Source organism: Diaphorina citri, unplaced genomic scaffold (genome assembly GCF_000475195.1).
Source record: "Diaphorina citri unplaced genomic scaffold, Diaci psyllid genome assembly version 1.1 scaffold1174, whole genome shotgun sequence".
Lineage (NCBI taxonomy): Eukaryota > Metazoa > Arthropoda > Insecta > Hemiptera > Psyllidae > Diaphorina > Diaphorina citri.
In genome coordinates, this window is record NW_007378603.1 from 23,382 (window position 1) to 39,009 (window position 15,628).

General features: G+C 36.5%; 1 protein-coding gene and 2 non-coding genes across 3 annotated transcripts; 2 read left to right on the plus strand and 1 right to left on the minus strand.

Moving 5' to 3' along the window:
- Nucleotides 1-215: 215 nt before the first annotated feature.
- On the minus strand, nt 216-11,395 carry LOC103514587 (proline-rich extensin-like protein EPR1; the record flags this gene model as incomplete). The annotated part of the gene is given in 2 exon segments (XM_008479485.3): nt 216-692; nt 11,271-11,395. Coding segments are annotated over 2 exon segments (492 nt in total), but the record flags the coding sequence as incomplete, so codon positions are not given.
- A 3,944-nt stretch (nt 11,396-15,339) lies between these two features.
- Nucleotides 15,340-15,411, plus strand: Trnaq-uug. The gene has a single exon. It is a non-coding gene; the product is annotated as a tRNA-Gln (tRNA).
- Nucleotides 15,412-15,555: 144 nt separating this feature from the next.
- Trnaq-uug lies at nt 15,556-15,627 on the plus strand. Its single transcript has one exon. It is a non-coding gene; the product is annotated as a tRNA-Gln (tRNA).
- Nucleotide 15,628: the final 1 nt, after the last annotated feature.

Genomic DNA, 15,628 nt, shown 5'->3' on the forward strand with positions numbered 1-15,628 from the left:
CACCTAGGACGTACCAACATGTGAGGTACCTTCATGTCACCTCGCCTTTTCACTGATATGTAAACCAGCCCCACAGGTATCACGAGACCGAGTGTAGAGTGTAGGTACCCTAAAGCTAAAGTACGTCGCAGGTTGCAGCACTCTATATCTCAGACGGTTAAAGGGACTCTTTAGTTCTATTCAAGCAATAAGAATAAGAACTAATATTTAGTTACCTGAGTCTTGTATCGGATGAAGTAGACTTCTGGTTTGGATGGTTGGGTTGGTGCTGGGGTGGGGATGGTGATCTGAGGCGCTTCATCAGGTTTCTTGACCAGGACGTAGATCAATGTCTTCTGTTCAGCGGGTGGTGCAATAGCTGGGATGTCAGGTACAGTGGGTGGTGGTGGGGTAGGTGCCTTGATGAACACAATCTTGTAATGTTTCTGTGGGGGTGGGAGGGGGGCTTGAGGTCTCTTAGGGGCGTAGTATGTGGGCTCTGGAGGGGGGACATGAACATAGACGTGTTTATGAATGACAGGGGCTTGCTGAGGGGGTCCGTACTGAGGGGCAGGACCACTAGGGTAACCGCCGCCACCACCTCCTCCTCCACTGATGGGTGCAGCATAACTATCAAGTTGAATACCACCGAACCCACCACCTAGTGGAGCTTCGGGTCTGGCCCATGCTACCACACTCACGGATGCTAATACCTGAAATCATACAAAAAACATTGAAAATTAACACTAGGGCTACTTCAATAGGTATATGTACTATAGGTACTCGTAATAAAGCCATTTTACTAGTGACTAGTGCGAATTGCTGGGTACCTGGGTAGGTATAGTTTGGTTCAAATCTTCAAAATGATTTTCACGATCAACATAATGTGAAAATAGAAAATACTATCACGAAGATAAAAATAAATAATACCTAGGTACCATTAATCTTTTATTATTATCCCGGAAAAAAAAAGTCATGGCGTTATATTGAGTTTTAATATCAGTGAAATTAATGTTCCTTCTCGTTCATGTGAGAAAAGAAAAACAAAGCTGTAAGATGTAATAAATTAAAAACCTATAAGGAACAAGCTGGGTCCGTCCCTCCGGGAATTTTTTAGCCCGTAGTTTATTCGATCGTGATTAGAGAAAATCAGTACCTATGTACCTACCTAATTTGTTTAATATGCAGTTTATTATCATTCTTGATTTGATTTTTTGATTTTACTTTCATGTAATGATCTAAAATCAAGACTAGAGCCCGTTCTCCCTTTATTCCCAATATAAGGTTCAAGTCACCCATCCATTTATTGGCCTTGCTTCAGCGTAGCTTAACCTAGGTGACGCTAAAACCGGTCTTAAAATATGACTGAAGTGTTATCTAAAACTTTCTCGCTTAGAGTTCATAGGTCGTCGCGACAAATTTCAAGATCAGAGCTCATTTGTGTGAGAAAATGTGAAAAAAAATCCCCCAAAAACCAGTTTTTTTGGCTTTATGGTTTTTCTGGACAAAATTTGCACCACCATTTTCGTGTTCCTGGTAAAAAGACCTTTAATTTGATATATAGGTCGACCAGGTTTGGATAAGTCCTTCTATGGGGACAGACCGACAGAGTGACAGACACTGAAGCGAATACAATAGTCCGTCCCTTATACCTTTTTATTACTATTGTAATAATAAAGGAAGGACGGACTAAAAAGCTGAACACTATTCAAAAATTCTCATTTTTAAAAAAAAGAACGCAGAGAGAGATAGTGAAAGGGAAAGTAAGAGAGGGAGATAAAGAATAGGTTGGGTGATAGAGAAAGGAGAAATGGTGGTCGGAGAGGCGGCATGTTCTAAATTTATTATTTTCCTTGCAAGTAGTGATAGTCGCGGTTTCTGGCGTCACAATTTCTGTCTCGTGCCTCTCTACTAAACATCAATACCTATGTAGTCCTCCGCAGCCGACCAATTTTTATAATCTCTCTCTCACACACACACACACACACACACATACCGGTAACGTAATATTTCTAAGGACATACTACTTGGTAACATATTTTTCAGAACACTAGGGCTACTTCAATAGGTATACTATACTATAGGTACTCGTAATAAAGCCATTTTACTAGTGACTAGTGCGAATTGCTGGGTACCTGGGTAGGTATAGTTTGGTTCAAATCTTTAGTCTGTCAGATAATCGGAACGTGTGTGGTGGGAAAAGGTTCAGGCCGAGGTCTGTCAGACTGCCTGAGCGTGAGTGACTAACATTAGATTTTCACTACTTTTCAGGCTATAAAAAGTAGACATGAGGGAAACATGAAAACTTCCTTCTGTTCTTCCTCAATTCTTTCATTCAAACTCATGATGTCATGATCAAGTAGAGAACCTCTGATCTCAACTTTGTGAGGAGCTGGTAATCATTACGTCAATGTTATCCCTAATGTCCACCATCCTCCAATGATAATTATGTGTTACATTGCGCCGCAGGTAATACTTAACTTGTCAGTAACTAGAGCAAATACCTATACGTTAAGATATGGCCAAAATAAATTCTGGGCTACTATTTTTTGTACCGTGTACATATCCATAATTTGTTCGATAACTGGGCCATTCATGTTAAATAGGGTATTACAATACTACATACCTACATTCTCTTACATTTTTTTCTTGCAGACTTTATGGAACTTTTTCCCTTATTGTGTCGTGACATATACCTAGATATGCTTTTATATTATAACATCAGGACATCCCCCCCTTATAGTATTTTCCTTATACACATAGGGTAAGTGTACCATTTATTCGCCCACCTAAAAAACGTAGGTACCATTTATTGGCCCACCTGCCCACATTTATTTTTCTAATTTTTGTTTTTATGACTACAATTTTTGAATAGCACTGGTGCGATAGCAGTCTTTAATCCCTTTCTTTTGATGAAATTGGATTTTGAAAAAGTTCATCCAGTTCAGACTTATGTGGCGTATGGTACAGGTGGGCCAATAAATGGTACGTTTTTTAGGTGGGCGAATAAATGGTACACTTACCCTAGTTTGAACAAACGAAGTGAATATTGAGTTTTCATCCATTTGCTTTCACATATTTTGTTTGAAAAATCTGTAATAGGTAGGTATTTCTTTTATTTGTACATTGTAACACCTCTAATACTATGATTGTACCTATATCCTAAAATACAACAATCAGGATTGTCTAATCTAGGCTGGGGGTTAATATTAGGTTTAAAAAAAATCGATTGGTGTTAGTTATTGGTAATCATAATCAATAATATTTATATTTACCTACCTGGTAGGGTAGGTAGGTAACTTACACATAATCAATATGTTGTTACCTACTCATATATTAACTTATATCAAATAATCACTATCACTAGCACTAGCTATAGCGTACCTATCTGTCAAGTGGCCGAGATTTCAAAATCTCATTCAGTAAAATACTCAAGGGTTACCCAAGATTTAAGGGTTTGCCGATACTTGACTAAGGGTTAGTCAATATGCATGGCTTTGATTTTAAAATGATTTACATGCAGTGGTAAGTTAACCCATTCGTTCACGGTGTGTCAGTAACTTTATATCTATTGGTCCCTGTCAGAGGTCAGAGATGACAAAATTCAGAGTCCATTAGGTACCATGATTATAAAATTATACATAGAAGAGACCTGTCGTTGCTAGATATATTATTGAATTGATGAAAAACTATAAAAAAAGTCGATAGGCTGCGTTGTTGGTTAAGCATCGATACGGGATATGTTACATTATTATCATCCTCATATTATGAGATATTAACATGTATAACACATGGTAATTATATTACTGGCCTCAATGTTATTCGTGTTTTAGATAACTGATGGTAACAGCACCCATGGTATGTCCGAACAGTAGTGACACAAGACTTAATGGTGATGACTTGTTGACCCCCTAATGTATCAGGTTATAACATCTTATTCCATGTCCGGAATTTATAACACGTAATTTGTGATATCATACAAGATTTTGACCCAGTCCTATTAGGTAATTTAACGGTTTGACCTAGTCAAATTAAAATTAAGCAATTAAGTTAAGCACATTCACTCTTACCATGATAGAAGATAGCATAATGTAAAGTTCAGGCATATCTACCTATTTGTAAGATTGTAAGGTAGTCATGGTAAGTTGGAGAACCCGGAGATACTCACCTGCTGTCAAGCATTAGAATTAGAGTATGGAATAATTAGATAATTAGAGTGGGCATTACCATCATGTTATGATACACTCGGTATAACTTGTCAGAAATCAATACTGCATGATGTATTTAGAATTCAGACTACATTGTAATGGCAAACAGCATTACTCGTACATACAGATAGGAAGAAGAGATGCATTGTCCATTTCTGTTTCACGTCTTGTTATATAAGTTCTTAATTTAATACAACACTATTGTTACTCATAATATCCAATGCGACTCATTGTTCCATATATTGGACTCTCACTACTCACATTTCTATCAAACATATTCTCAATAGTCTGCAAGTTTCAGTTCATTTACATCAATTTCCCAATTGAATTTGTTGAAATGGAGATTCCACAATGTTCAAGTATTGATAATTATGTACCTATCTATCAATTGATAGATTACATAAATAGTAGCACCCGAAATGTACCTACATACCTACTTATTAGCTCATTACCATTCTAATTTAGAACAATAAATCACAGAATGTACCTACTTCCAATGTACATGCATAAGTCTAACTCAATATGTATTTCTATGTGAATACATCATATTCTTTCATACCTGTATGTAATTATGCACTATTAACAGTCATTCAGCAAATCACTACATCCGTGCAATAGAATTTTTGCACATCCACCATTAAGTGTAGATATCAAAACGCCCTTTTCATGAAATTGCTACTTATTTGATTAGTGAAGATGTCAAAATTTCCTTTTCATGAAATGGCTACTTATTTGATTAGTGGAGATATCAAAATTCCCTTTTCATGAAATGGCTACTTATTTGATTAGTGGAGATATCAAAATTCCCTTTTCATGAAATGGCTACTTATTTGATTAGTGGAGATATCAAAATTCCCTTTTCATGAAATGGCTACTTATTTGATTAGTGGAGATATCAAAATTCCCTTTTCATGAAATGGCTACTTATTTGATTAGTGGAGATATCAAAATTCCCTTTTCATGAAATGGCTACTTATTTGATTAGTGGAGATATCAAAACTCCCTTTTCATGAAATGGCTACTTATTTGATTAGTGGAGATATCAAAACTCCCTTTTCATGAAATGGCTACTTATTTGATTAGTGGAGATATCAAAACTCCCTTTTCATGAAATGGCTACTTATTTGATTAGTGGAGATATCAAAACTCCCTTTTCATGAAATGGCTACTTATTTGATTAGTGGAGATATCAAAACTCCCTTTTCATGAAATGGCTACTTATTTGATTAGTGGAGATATCAAAACTCCCTTTTCATGAAATGGCTAATTGCTTTTGCCATATGGGAATGTTTTCATTTCATATTTTCATTCATGGTTTAGATTTCAGAATTTAAAGATTGACTTGGAGATACAGGGTGAGGCGCGGCAATTTCCTTTTTTGGAAAGTCGTTAAAAAAAATCTGTGATACTTTCTTGACTTCTGTTAATGGATTAGCATCAAGAAATTTTGGAAATTTGACTTTATGTTGTTTCGAACAGTACTCCATTCAAATGACGAACGCCATTCTCGATACACTATTTCTCGTCGGATGTTGTGCTTCAATTCTTCAAGGGTCCTCGGACGATCTTTGTAAACTTCAGCCTTAGGTAGCCCCATAAAACCCCGAGAAGGACACCATAATGAAGACGAAACGCACGCTGCACTGTTACTATTAGACTCATTTGAAAAATAACTTTCAACATAAAATGCTTTCTGCTGATTTGATAAAATAATTTTGAGGACTGGACTAAATCGAAACATAAATTTCCATCTTCTTTTAATTTGCTAAACTTGTCATAACTTGTCTAATTACAAGTGCGGCTGTACACTGGGCGTTTCAAAAAAGGAAATTGCCGCGCCTCACCCTGTATTTGATTAGTGGAGATATCAAAACTCCCTTTTCGTCAAATTGCTACTTATTTGATTAGTGGAGATGTCAAATTTCCCTTTTCATGAAATTGCTACTTATATTAAGTACCTACTTATTTCATTAGTGGAGATGTCAAAGTTCCCTTCTCATCAAATTACAAATTGCTATACATACTTATTTGATTTTTCGAGTACCTATAAGGTAATGAAAAGTTTTCAATGTTTGAAAGTTTAAATGCATGATAACAAGATAATTATCTAATTACCATAAGTAGGTACCTATGTACGTAGATCAATAAATGACAGTATGTAGGTAATATAGGTAATAATAGATTTCCTCGTAATTGCACTAACAGAACTACCTATAGGTATCTACACAGTATTGTCAGTTGTCAACTCTACCAATTAGAGGTAAGTAATCAAGTTAAAATTATTGAAATACATCACAATAAATCTAATTTGGATCTTTAGGTATAATACAAAACAAGATTAAAGATTATTAGCACATAGATACCTACATGATATGTTTTATCTCGTCTTAATTGTTTCTTGTGTTACCTACAACACCAGAAGAGGCTGACCATTTCCTGTAAAACTAGACAGGAGTCAGCTCCCATGGCGTAGTGGTCACTGCGCTCGCCTTGCACGCGAGAGACCCGGGTTCGATTCCCGGCGGGGTCAAGAAATTTGTGATATCCGTGGCCGAGTGGCTATTACCCGATGCTTCTACTTTAGAGGTCCCGGGTTCAAATCCCGGCGTGGTCGACCTTTTTTGGCTATGACCTTAGCTTTTTGGATGCATTCAGACTTCGGCCAAAAACAGCCCAACCCACTATATCTACATAAAACCCACTATACGAGTAGGTAAATGCCTATAGGTTGACTATCCCTGACCCCACCTCCCTCCTACACACTTTATCAGCCCCCCATACTTTATTCACCATATCATTTGGTTATTTACTATGTATTTATTAGTTTGGACATTGGGGTTAAAGTTATCTTGCCGTTATGCTTGAACTTTGATACTTTTGAACCTAAACCATCTCCTCATGAGACTAAGGTGCTCTCCTAGTTAAGCAGAAGTTTTTGACATAAACCTTGTCCAGACGGTCACCCGTTCAGATATTATTGTCGCTAGATGTTGCTCACCTTCAGTGTTACATTAAAATAGAGAAGGAAGATTTTTTCCAAGTCACTAAATAAATTATCTTTTCATATTCATTTTCTTTCACACAGTCCAAAAATATTTTTTAACTGTAACGATGAAGGTCTTATCGTCCTAAAATCGCAAAGAGAAGGACTCGCAGGATAGGAAAAATTCCGCCGTTCCAAAAACGATCTGTTAAGGATAAAGTTTGAAAAATCGAACCTTCAACCTAGGGCTTACAATGTAGACGCGCTACCTTCCAAGGTAACTAGGTTGGCTTCCATTGACCTTAGTATGAGGAGCAACCCTTTCAACTAAGTACATAATAATAGGTAATAAAGGTTTCAATATCATCTTATGAATTTATGATGTAAGTATATGTAAAGTATTTTGTCTGATGGATCATTCTTTGGTATGTGCGACGCGCTACCTTCCAAGGTAACTAGGTTGGCTTCCATTGACCTTAGTATGAGGACTGAGGAGCAACCCTTTCAACTACATAGTAATAGGTAATAAGGTCATAAAGGTTTCAATATCATCTTATGAATTTATGATGTAAGTAGGTATATGTAAAGTATTTTGTCTGATGGATCATTCTTTGGCATGTATGTATTTTATTTTGCTTCACCTTGAAATAGGTAATTGCTAACAACTGTGCTATTTTTTGAAGAAATTGCATTTGGTTCAGTATCATTATGTAGGCCTATCATTAGATGTACCTACATAATTCTGGTATAGTCTTCAGAGACCAAATTGTCACACCTAAATCAACGTCTTTTTTTTCCTACATTTCGAATTTACCTACATAATATTTGTAATAATGAACTGACCGCTATGTAAATTATACTCGCGCTTCGTGCTCGGGAGGGGGGCTTCGCCCCCTTCCACCCCCCGGGGGCTTCGCGTGTTCGCTACGCGGAGTTGCGTATACGGTCGCGCTGCGCGCTCCCGGGGCTTCGCGGGGTTGTGCATGGGGTCGCGCTGCGCGCTCCCGGGGGCTTCGCGGGGTTGTGCATGGGGTCGCGCTTCGCGCTCCCTCCTTTACGGTCGCGCTGCGCGCTCTCTCCCTTGTTTACGGTCGCGCTGCGCGCTCCCGGGGGCTTCGCGGGGTTGTGCTTGGGTAGAATTAGTATGAGTGAGTGAGTGAGTCAGTCAGTTACACAAGGGGCTGTATATATTTAGGATTTAACAAATTACAAACATATGTATGTATGTATGTATGTATATTACTATATTAAGATGACCTCTGACCAAAGGGGTCTACGAGTACATAATGTTATGATGTCAAAAGTCACAGTAAATCATGGGCAAAACACCTGACGTAACTTCTGTTGAAGCATTATAGGCAATCATTTGTAGAAATATGTTTGGAATGTGCTGGATGTGCCTCTTCATTACATCTAGCTGATTGCTAGATATAGTAATATTAATTCGTTTCATCAATTTGTGTGACATCATAGCAGCCGATGCGATGGTTGTCAGATTTATGATGACACTGCAGCTCATGTCCTTCTGAAGAAAAGTCTTTGTTGGCAGCTAGTTGTTTCAACACACTCCTTTGCCAGAACTCTTTTTACTCGGAACTTGTACTTGGAGAGCTTTCCTATAGGTGTCAATACACAGTAATGAGGTACTAAACAGGCTGTCTACTGAGAGTTAGGTTCGTTCTGAAAAAAAGTCTTTGTTGGCAGCTAGTTGTTTCAAAACACTCCTTTGCCAGAACTCTTCTTACTCGGAACTTGTACTTGGAGAGCTTTCCTATAGGTGTCGATAATGAGGTACTAAACAGGCTGTCTACTGAGAGTTAGGTGACTGTAGCGCCACTGTCCATAGACAAGGACATCAAGGTTCATCAGGTTAATCACCAAAGTTCTAAATTCTCCAGACAATTTACTACCTGATGTTTTCTCCTTGGTTCTTGTTCTAATGGTAGGTATGTATTTAGGTAAGTTAGTTTATGTAGAAATATGTAGGTAAAATTTTCATGTGTGCCTTCTCAAAGAGAATTTTCCGACCCAATTTTTTCCCTATATTGTAATCTTAACTGTGTAACAAATACACTCTAGCGAAAAAATGTGGTAGGTAAGTATTAATTTTTAATTGAGATTTTTGATTGTGCAATAATTGGGGTCTTCATTATTTTGTCCACAAATAACTTTCTTAATTTCTTATTAAGTAAAAATGTAGACACCAAAAAATGTGGTTGGTAGGTAGGTAAGTATTAATTTTCGATTGAGGTTTTTGTTTGTGCATTTGAGGCCTTCATTATTTTGTCTACAAATAACTTTCTTAATTTCTTATTAAGTAAAAGTGTAGACACCTAAATTCCTATGTATGTAATTTTGTAGGTACGTAGGTACCTACTTTCTTGTAAAGCTTTTGGGTATACATTTATTGTTATTTTTTACAACCGTATTGTACCTATTTCATTATTATGTAGTTTGTAAAATCTCATTTCCAATTGTTTGCTCAATAGTTGTACCAATTTCCGCTTAGGGTTGTTCCTACATACCTTCTTCACAACTGCAAATTTAATGTTTACTTATGGATAGATTCTGACGTGACTTTGTGAAGATTCATCTTGAAAAGAAGAACATAAATAGCTTTTACACAAATAGCTTTTCCAACTGTGAAGAGTAAAAGCTATTTGTGTTCTTCTTTTTAATGTTTACAGTTTGAATGTTTATCTAAAATAATAATAACTAGGTAAGAACTATAACCGGATTTGTTGAGTATATATCAACTTGCCAAGTTCCGTTCAGTGTCCATAGTAATAAAGTGATTATTATTTATCAAATTTGGGTATAACTCGGTACCTATGTACTATGTACCTATGAGGAGGATGCAATAGATTGCAAGTGACATGTGCTTAACCAGTTTTTATAAATTATTTATTATCTACCTATATCTTTATCATTGTGTCCCTATCCTAAATTGTTACTATCTTGTTCTACAGCATTTCTCAAACCTTACCGCCACCGTAGTCATGTAGGCCTATCATTAGATATACCTACATAATTCTGGCATAGTCTTCAGAGACCAAATTGTCACACCCAAATCAACGTCTTTTTTTCCCTACATTTCGAATGTACCTACATAATATTTGTAATAATGAACTGACTGCTATATAAATTATATTTAACAAACTACAAACATATGTATGTATGTATGTATGTACCTATATTACTATATTAAGATGACCTCTGACCAAAGGGGTCTACGAGTACATAATGTTATGATGTCAAAAGTCACAGTAAATCATGGGCAATATATACCTACATAATTCTGGTATAGTCTTCAGAGACCAAATTGTCACACCCAAATCAACGTCTTTTTTTTCCTACATTTCGAATGTACCTACATAATATTTGTAATAATGAACTGACCGCTATATAAATTATATTTAACAAATTACAAACATATGTATGTATGTATATTACTATATCAAGATGACCTCTGACCAAAGGGGTCTACGAGTACATAATGTTATGATGTCAAAAGTCACAGTAAATCATGGGCAAAACACCTGACGTAACTTCTGTTGAAGCATTATAGGCAATCATTTGTAGAAATATGTTTGGAATGTGCTGGATGTGCCTCTTCATTACATCTAGCTGATCGCTAGATATAATATTAATTCGTTTCATCAATTTGTGTGACATCACAGCAGCCGATGCGATGGTTGTCAGATTTATGATGACACTGCAGCTCATGACCTCATGTGGTTCTGAAGAAAAGTCTTTGTTGGCAGCTATATAGTTGTTTCAACACACTCCTTTGCCAGAACTCTTCTTACTCGGAACTTGTACTTGGAGAGCTTTCCTATAGGTGTCAATACACAGTAATGAGGTACTAAACAGGCTGTCTACTGAGAGTTAGGTCCCCTACACCCTACATTTAAAAGGCTTGAATATGAAAATGTCAGGCACTCAAAACATTTAAAAGGCTCGAATGTGAAAATGTCAGGCACTCAAAACATTTCTCCGATTAAGCTGACATCACTCCAAATGAGAAAATTAGTGGGAAATATTGTAATCCAAATAAAACAAAATTAGTGGGTAATATTTGAATCCAAAAATTCACTCACCACTAGAAACTTCATTGTGTTTCAGATGAACTCCTTAAAATGTATCACTCAAAACCAACACAGGTAAAGTTGAACTCCTTCAATATGAAAATCCTTCCACTAAACTCTGCTGATATCACTGAGATGACAAAATTCAGAGTCCATTAGGTACCATGATTATAAAATTATACATAGAAGAGACCTGTCGTTGCTAGATATATTATTGATACATGGCACACACGCTGAGCTTTACGAGTCTTTGATTTTCAAGGTTCAAGTTTTGATTTCAAGATGGGCACCCTAGAAACCCAGATTAGTCACCAAGTTCATATATATTATTACCTGTTGTTGTTACAAGGGTTATTTATTAAATAAATACCCCTTGTATTAGGGAATCCTTAATCAGACCACTGTGTAGTGGTGAGTTAAGGTCTTATCGTCCCGAAAGTGAAGAGAAAAAGAAGACAGGATAGAGAAAGTCAGCGGTTCGAAAAGAGACCTTACACTTTTAGGATAAAGTTCGCCCCGGACGGGAATCGACCCCGCGACCTGGCGCTTACAAGGCAGGCGTGCTGCTCTCCAGTCTCCACGCTAACTAGGTTGGAAAGCTAAAACCTTGTTCGTGAAGTAAGAATTCGAGATGATAAGCGGCAACACAATTCCAATCCATATGACCATATCATGTTTATCCAGCGGTTCGAGAAGAGACCTTACACTTTTAGGATAAAGTTCGCCCCGGACGGGAATCGACCTGGCGCTTACAAGGCAGGCGTGCTGCTCTCCAGTCTCCACGCTAACTAGGCTGGAAAGCTAAAACCTTGTTCGTGAAGTAAGAATTCGAGATGATAAGCGGCAACACAATTCCAATCCATATGACCATATCATGTTTATTGTCCATATTACATCATACGAGGTGCTACCGTTAATATACAACATGACATACACCATACAAAAGTAAACTCCTTTCACCACCAGGTCGGTATGTTAATATGATGATCTGATAAATAAAGTACAAGTACCTACTTGGGATCCGTGTTGAAATCTAATGGATGTCATGTTGAATAATTAAAAACACCAATTTAAGGATTTGACTTTTTTTTTAACTCGCAAATTGTCAGTATTTCCCTAATAATACCCATACTACATACATACATACATACATATCTCCCAAAATCATCCCTACTAATGGAATTTGGATAACAGCAATACAGACAGACTTCTTTCGTCTGTTACTCTTTACACAGAGATATTCTACAGATAGTAAGGGGTAAGGTACTCCCAGATAATGTAGGCAAACACAAATATAATAATTACTTATGAAATATTGACAAAATAACTTCTTTTGATATCCAAAACATTACCCCAAATAGTTTGATCATTATACCTACTGGATGGGTAATGTTCGTGCCTGATAGAATTTGGACGTTGAAACTCAAACTACTCTAACATATATTATGAGACCTGAGACAAAGAAAATAATATAAACATCTAGGTATGTTCACAACCTACATCAAGTTTTTTTTTTTCTAAAATCCCAGCAGAAAAATTACAATATAAATAATTACTATGTCTTTAGGAGTCCAAGATTCTTACAGAAGAACTTTTCAAAGATAATGAATGATTCATCCTGTAGAACTCACTTACACCCTAGACCAGACCACATCAATATCAATTTAGAATCGGGTGTCCTAAGTACAGGTACCTACACCAAATCACATATCATAATGTAGATAGATAATCACATATATCACAAAGTACCTTGCTGTTACATACTAAATCACACATACTTACACCCTAGACCAGACCACATCAATATCAATTTAGAATCGGGTGTCCCAAGTATAGGTACCTACACCAAATCACATATCATAATGTAGATAGATAATCACATATATCACAAAGTACCTTGCTGTTACATACTAGATCACACACATAGCATTAAATTCTATCTACGCACATTACAACTCACTGCTCCAAATTTTCTCTGAGTATGAAGAAAAATGACCAAAGTAGATATGTATGTACTCACAACACATGTTGATACTGTATGTCTCAGAATATACTGACTTGTATAGGTACGGTATGTCTCAGAATATACTGACTTGGAAATTCAGATTCCTGAGGATTGAGAAAAGGCCAGGTCATCCCTGAAAATTCAATTTTCCCAGTTGGATGGTACTTCATAGGATGTTGATGGTGCAACTGGTGTTCCATAAGAAGTGGATGGTACTTCATATGATACAGCTGGAACATCAGGAACTCCATAAGTTACTGATGGAGCTACAGGAACTGATTGACTGGGGGTTTTAATTTGTAAGGTTAGGTTACCAAGTCTAGTAAAACTAAACAGGTGGATTAATAATAATGATAATGATGACCAGCTAGGGAAGAGTGACAATGACAAGGTTGTTGTCACCCATTTTCAGCTTCAATGCAACTGTAATTCTGTTACCGTTGTCTTACAATTTACAAAGTTCTATTTACCTTGCTTTCAATTAGGTATAACCTCTTCCACTTAACTAACACCAAACTCAAATATTTTCATTTTCTCCTCTGACTTCTTTTCTGTTTTACGAAAACTTGAAAACTATGCTTTGAAAACTTTTCTGCTTATTTTGAGGACTTCTCAAGAGGAATAGATAAATATTTCGATTTTCAGTTAGTAAGTATTTTGTTTCAGGCGTTCAGGCAATATTATGGTGATGTACAGACTTCTCAAGAGGAATAGATAAATATTTCAATTTTCAGTTAGTAAGTATTTTGTTTCAGGCGTTCAGGCAATATTATGGTGATGTACAATTGTACATAACTAGTATTGCCTACATATCAATGTCTACCACTACCTCGATATGTAGGCAATATATCATACACATTCGGGTTATTTGGCTAGAAGAGTGACAGTTACTCCACATTAAAATTTCGTAATTTATTTGTCTACCTCGATATGTAGGCAATATATCATCCACATTCGGGTTATTTGGCTAGAAGAGTGACAGTTACTCCACATTAAAATTTCGTAATTTTTGGAATAAAATAGTTATATAATACCTACATAATTAAATCCTATACATACATAGGTATACAATATAGCTACGATATCTTGGATGTTAATCAAATTGTAAAATCACACTGATGATGGAATGTTCATCAGAAAGATAAATGATAAAATAGATAAATTCGGTATTGCTTCTTCAGCGAAAGTTATTGAGGGATGTGACTTGGTTGCAATACGATAACAGTAACATAAAATTAGACAATATCGTCATTAAAAAATCAAACTAAATTTTAAATTCCTCAAGTTTCACTTTTGTTATGCCTTCCCTAATACCTACATAATTAAATCCTATACATACATAGGTATACAATATAGCTACGATGTCTTGGATGTTAATCAAATTGTAAAATCACACTGATGATGGAATGTTCATCAGATAGATAAATGATAAAATAGATAAATTCGGTATTGCTTCTTCAGCGAAAGTTATTGAGGGATGTGACTTGGTTGCAATACAATAACAGTAACATAAAATTAGACAATATCGTCATTAAAAAATCAAACTAAATTTTAAATTCCTCAAGTTTCACTTTTGTTATGCCTTCGAGTCCTATGCGAGCAGTATAAATAAGCACTATTATTATTATATAGGTAGGTACCTACATAGGTAGGTAGATAGGTACCGCCATACAGGCATGGCCGAACTTGTAGTTATCAAACTAAAAACATAACGAAACTCAAATATTAGGCGAGCGAGGAAAAGTTTTCTCTCCCGCAGTTCATCTAGAAGTGGGTTAGAATTTGTATACGTGAGTCAGTCAGTCAGTCAGGGGGCTGTATTGGCGGGCAAAAGCTTAATGACCCTAGCAAGAGGCCATGACATCGGCGGTTGGTTTTCCACCGTGAGGACAACAATATCCCCAACTTTGATGCTCTCTGAAGGAGAACACCATTTCTGTACCTATAGGTTACCTACTTACAGTAGTACCTACCTGCTACCTGTCCTGTAGGTACCCTATGTAGTAATCTCTAATCATTACAATGCAGAATAAACACAAAATTGTATGCATGAACATTATACTACGAGTATATCCCGGTTCCATGGTGTAACGGTTAGCACTCTGGACTTTGAATCCAGCGATCCGAGTTCAAATCTCGGTGGAACCTAATTTTTTACCTATAGGTTACCTACTTACAGTAGTACCTACCTGCTACCTGTCCTGTAGGTACCCTATGTAGTAATCTCTAATCATTACAATGCAGAATAATAATAAACACAAAATGGTATGCATGAACATTATACTATATCCCGGTTCCATGGTGTAACGGTTAGCACTCTGGACTTTGAATCCAGCGATCCGAGTTCAAATCTCGGTGGAACCTA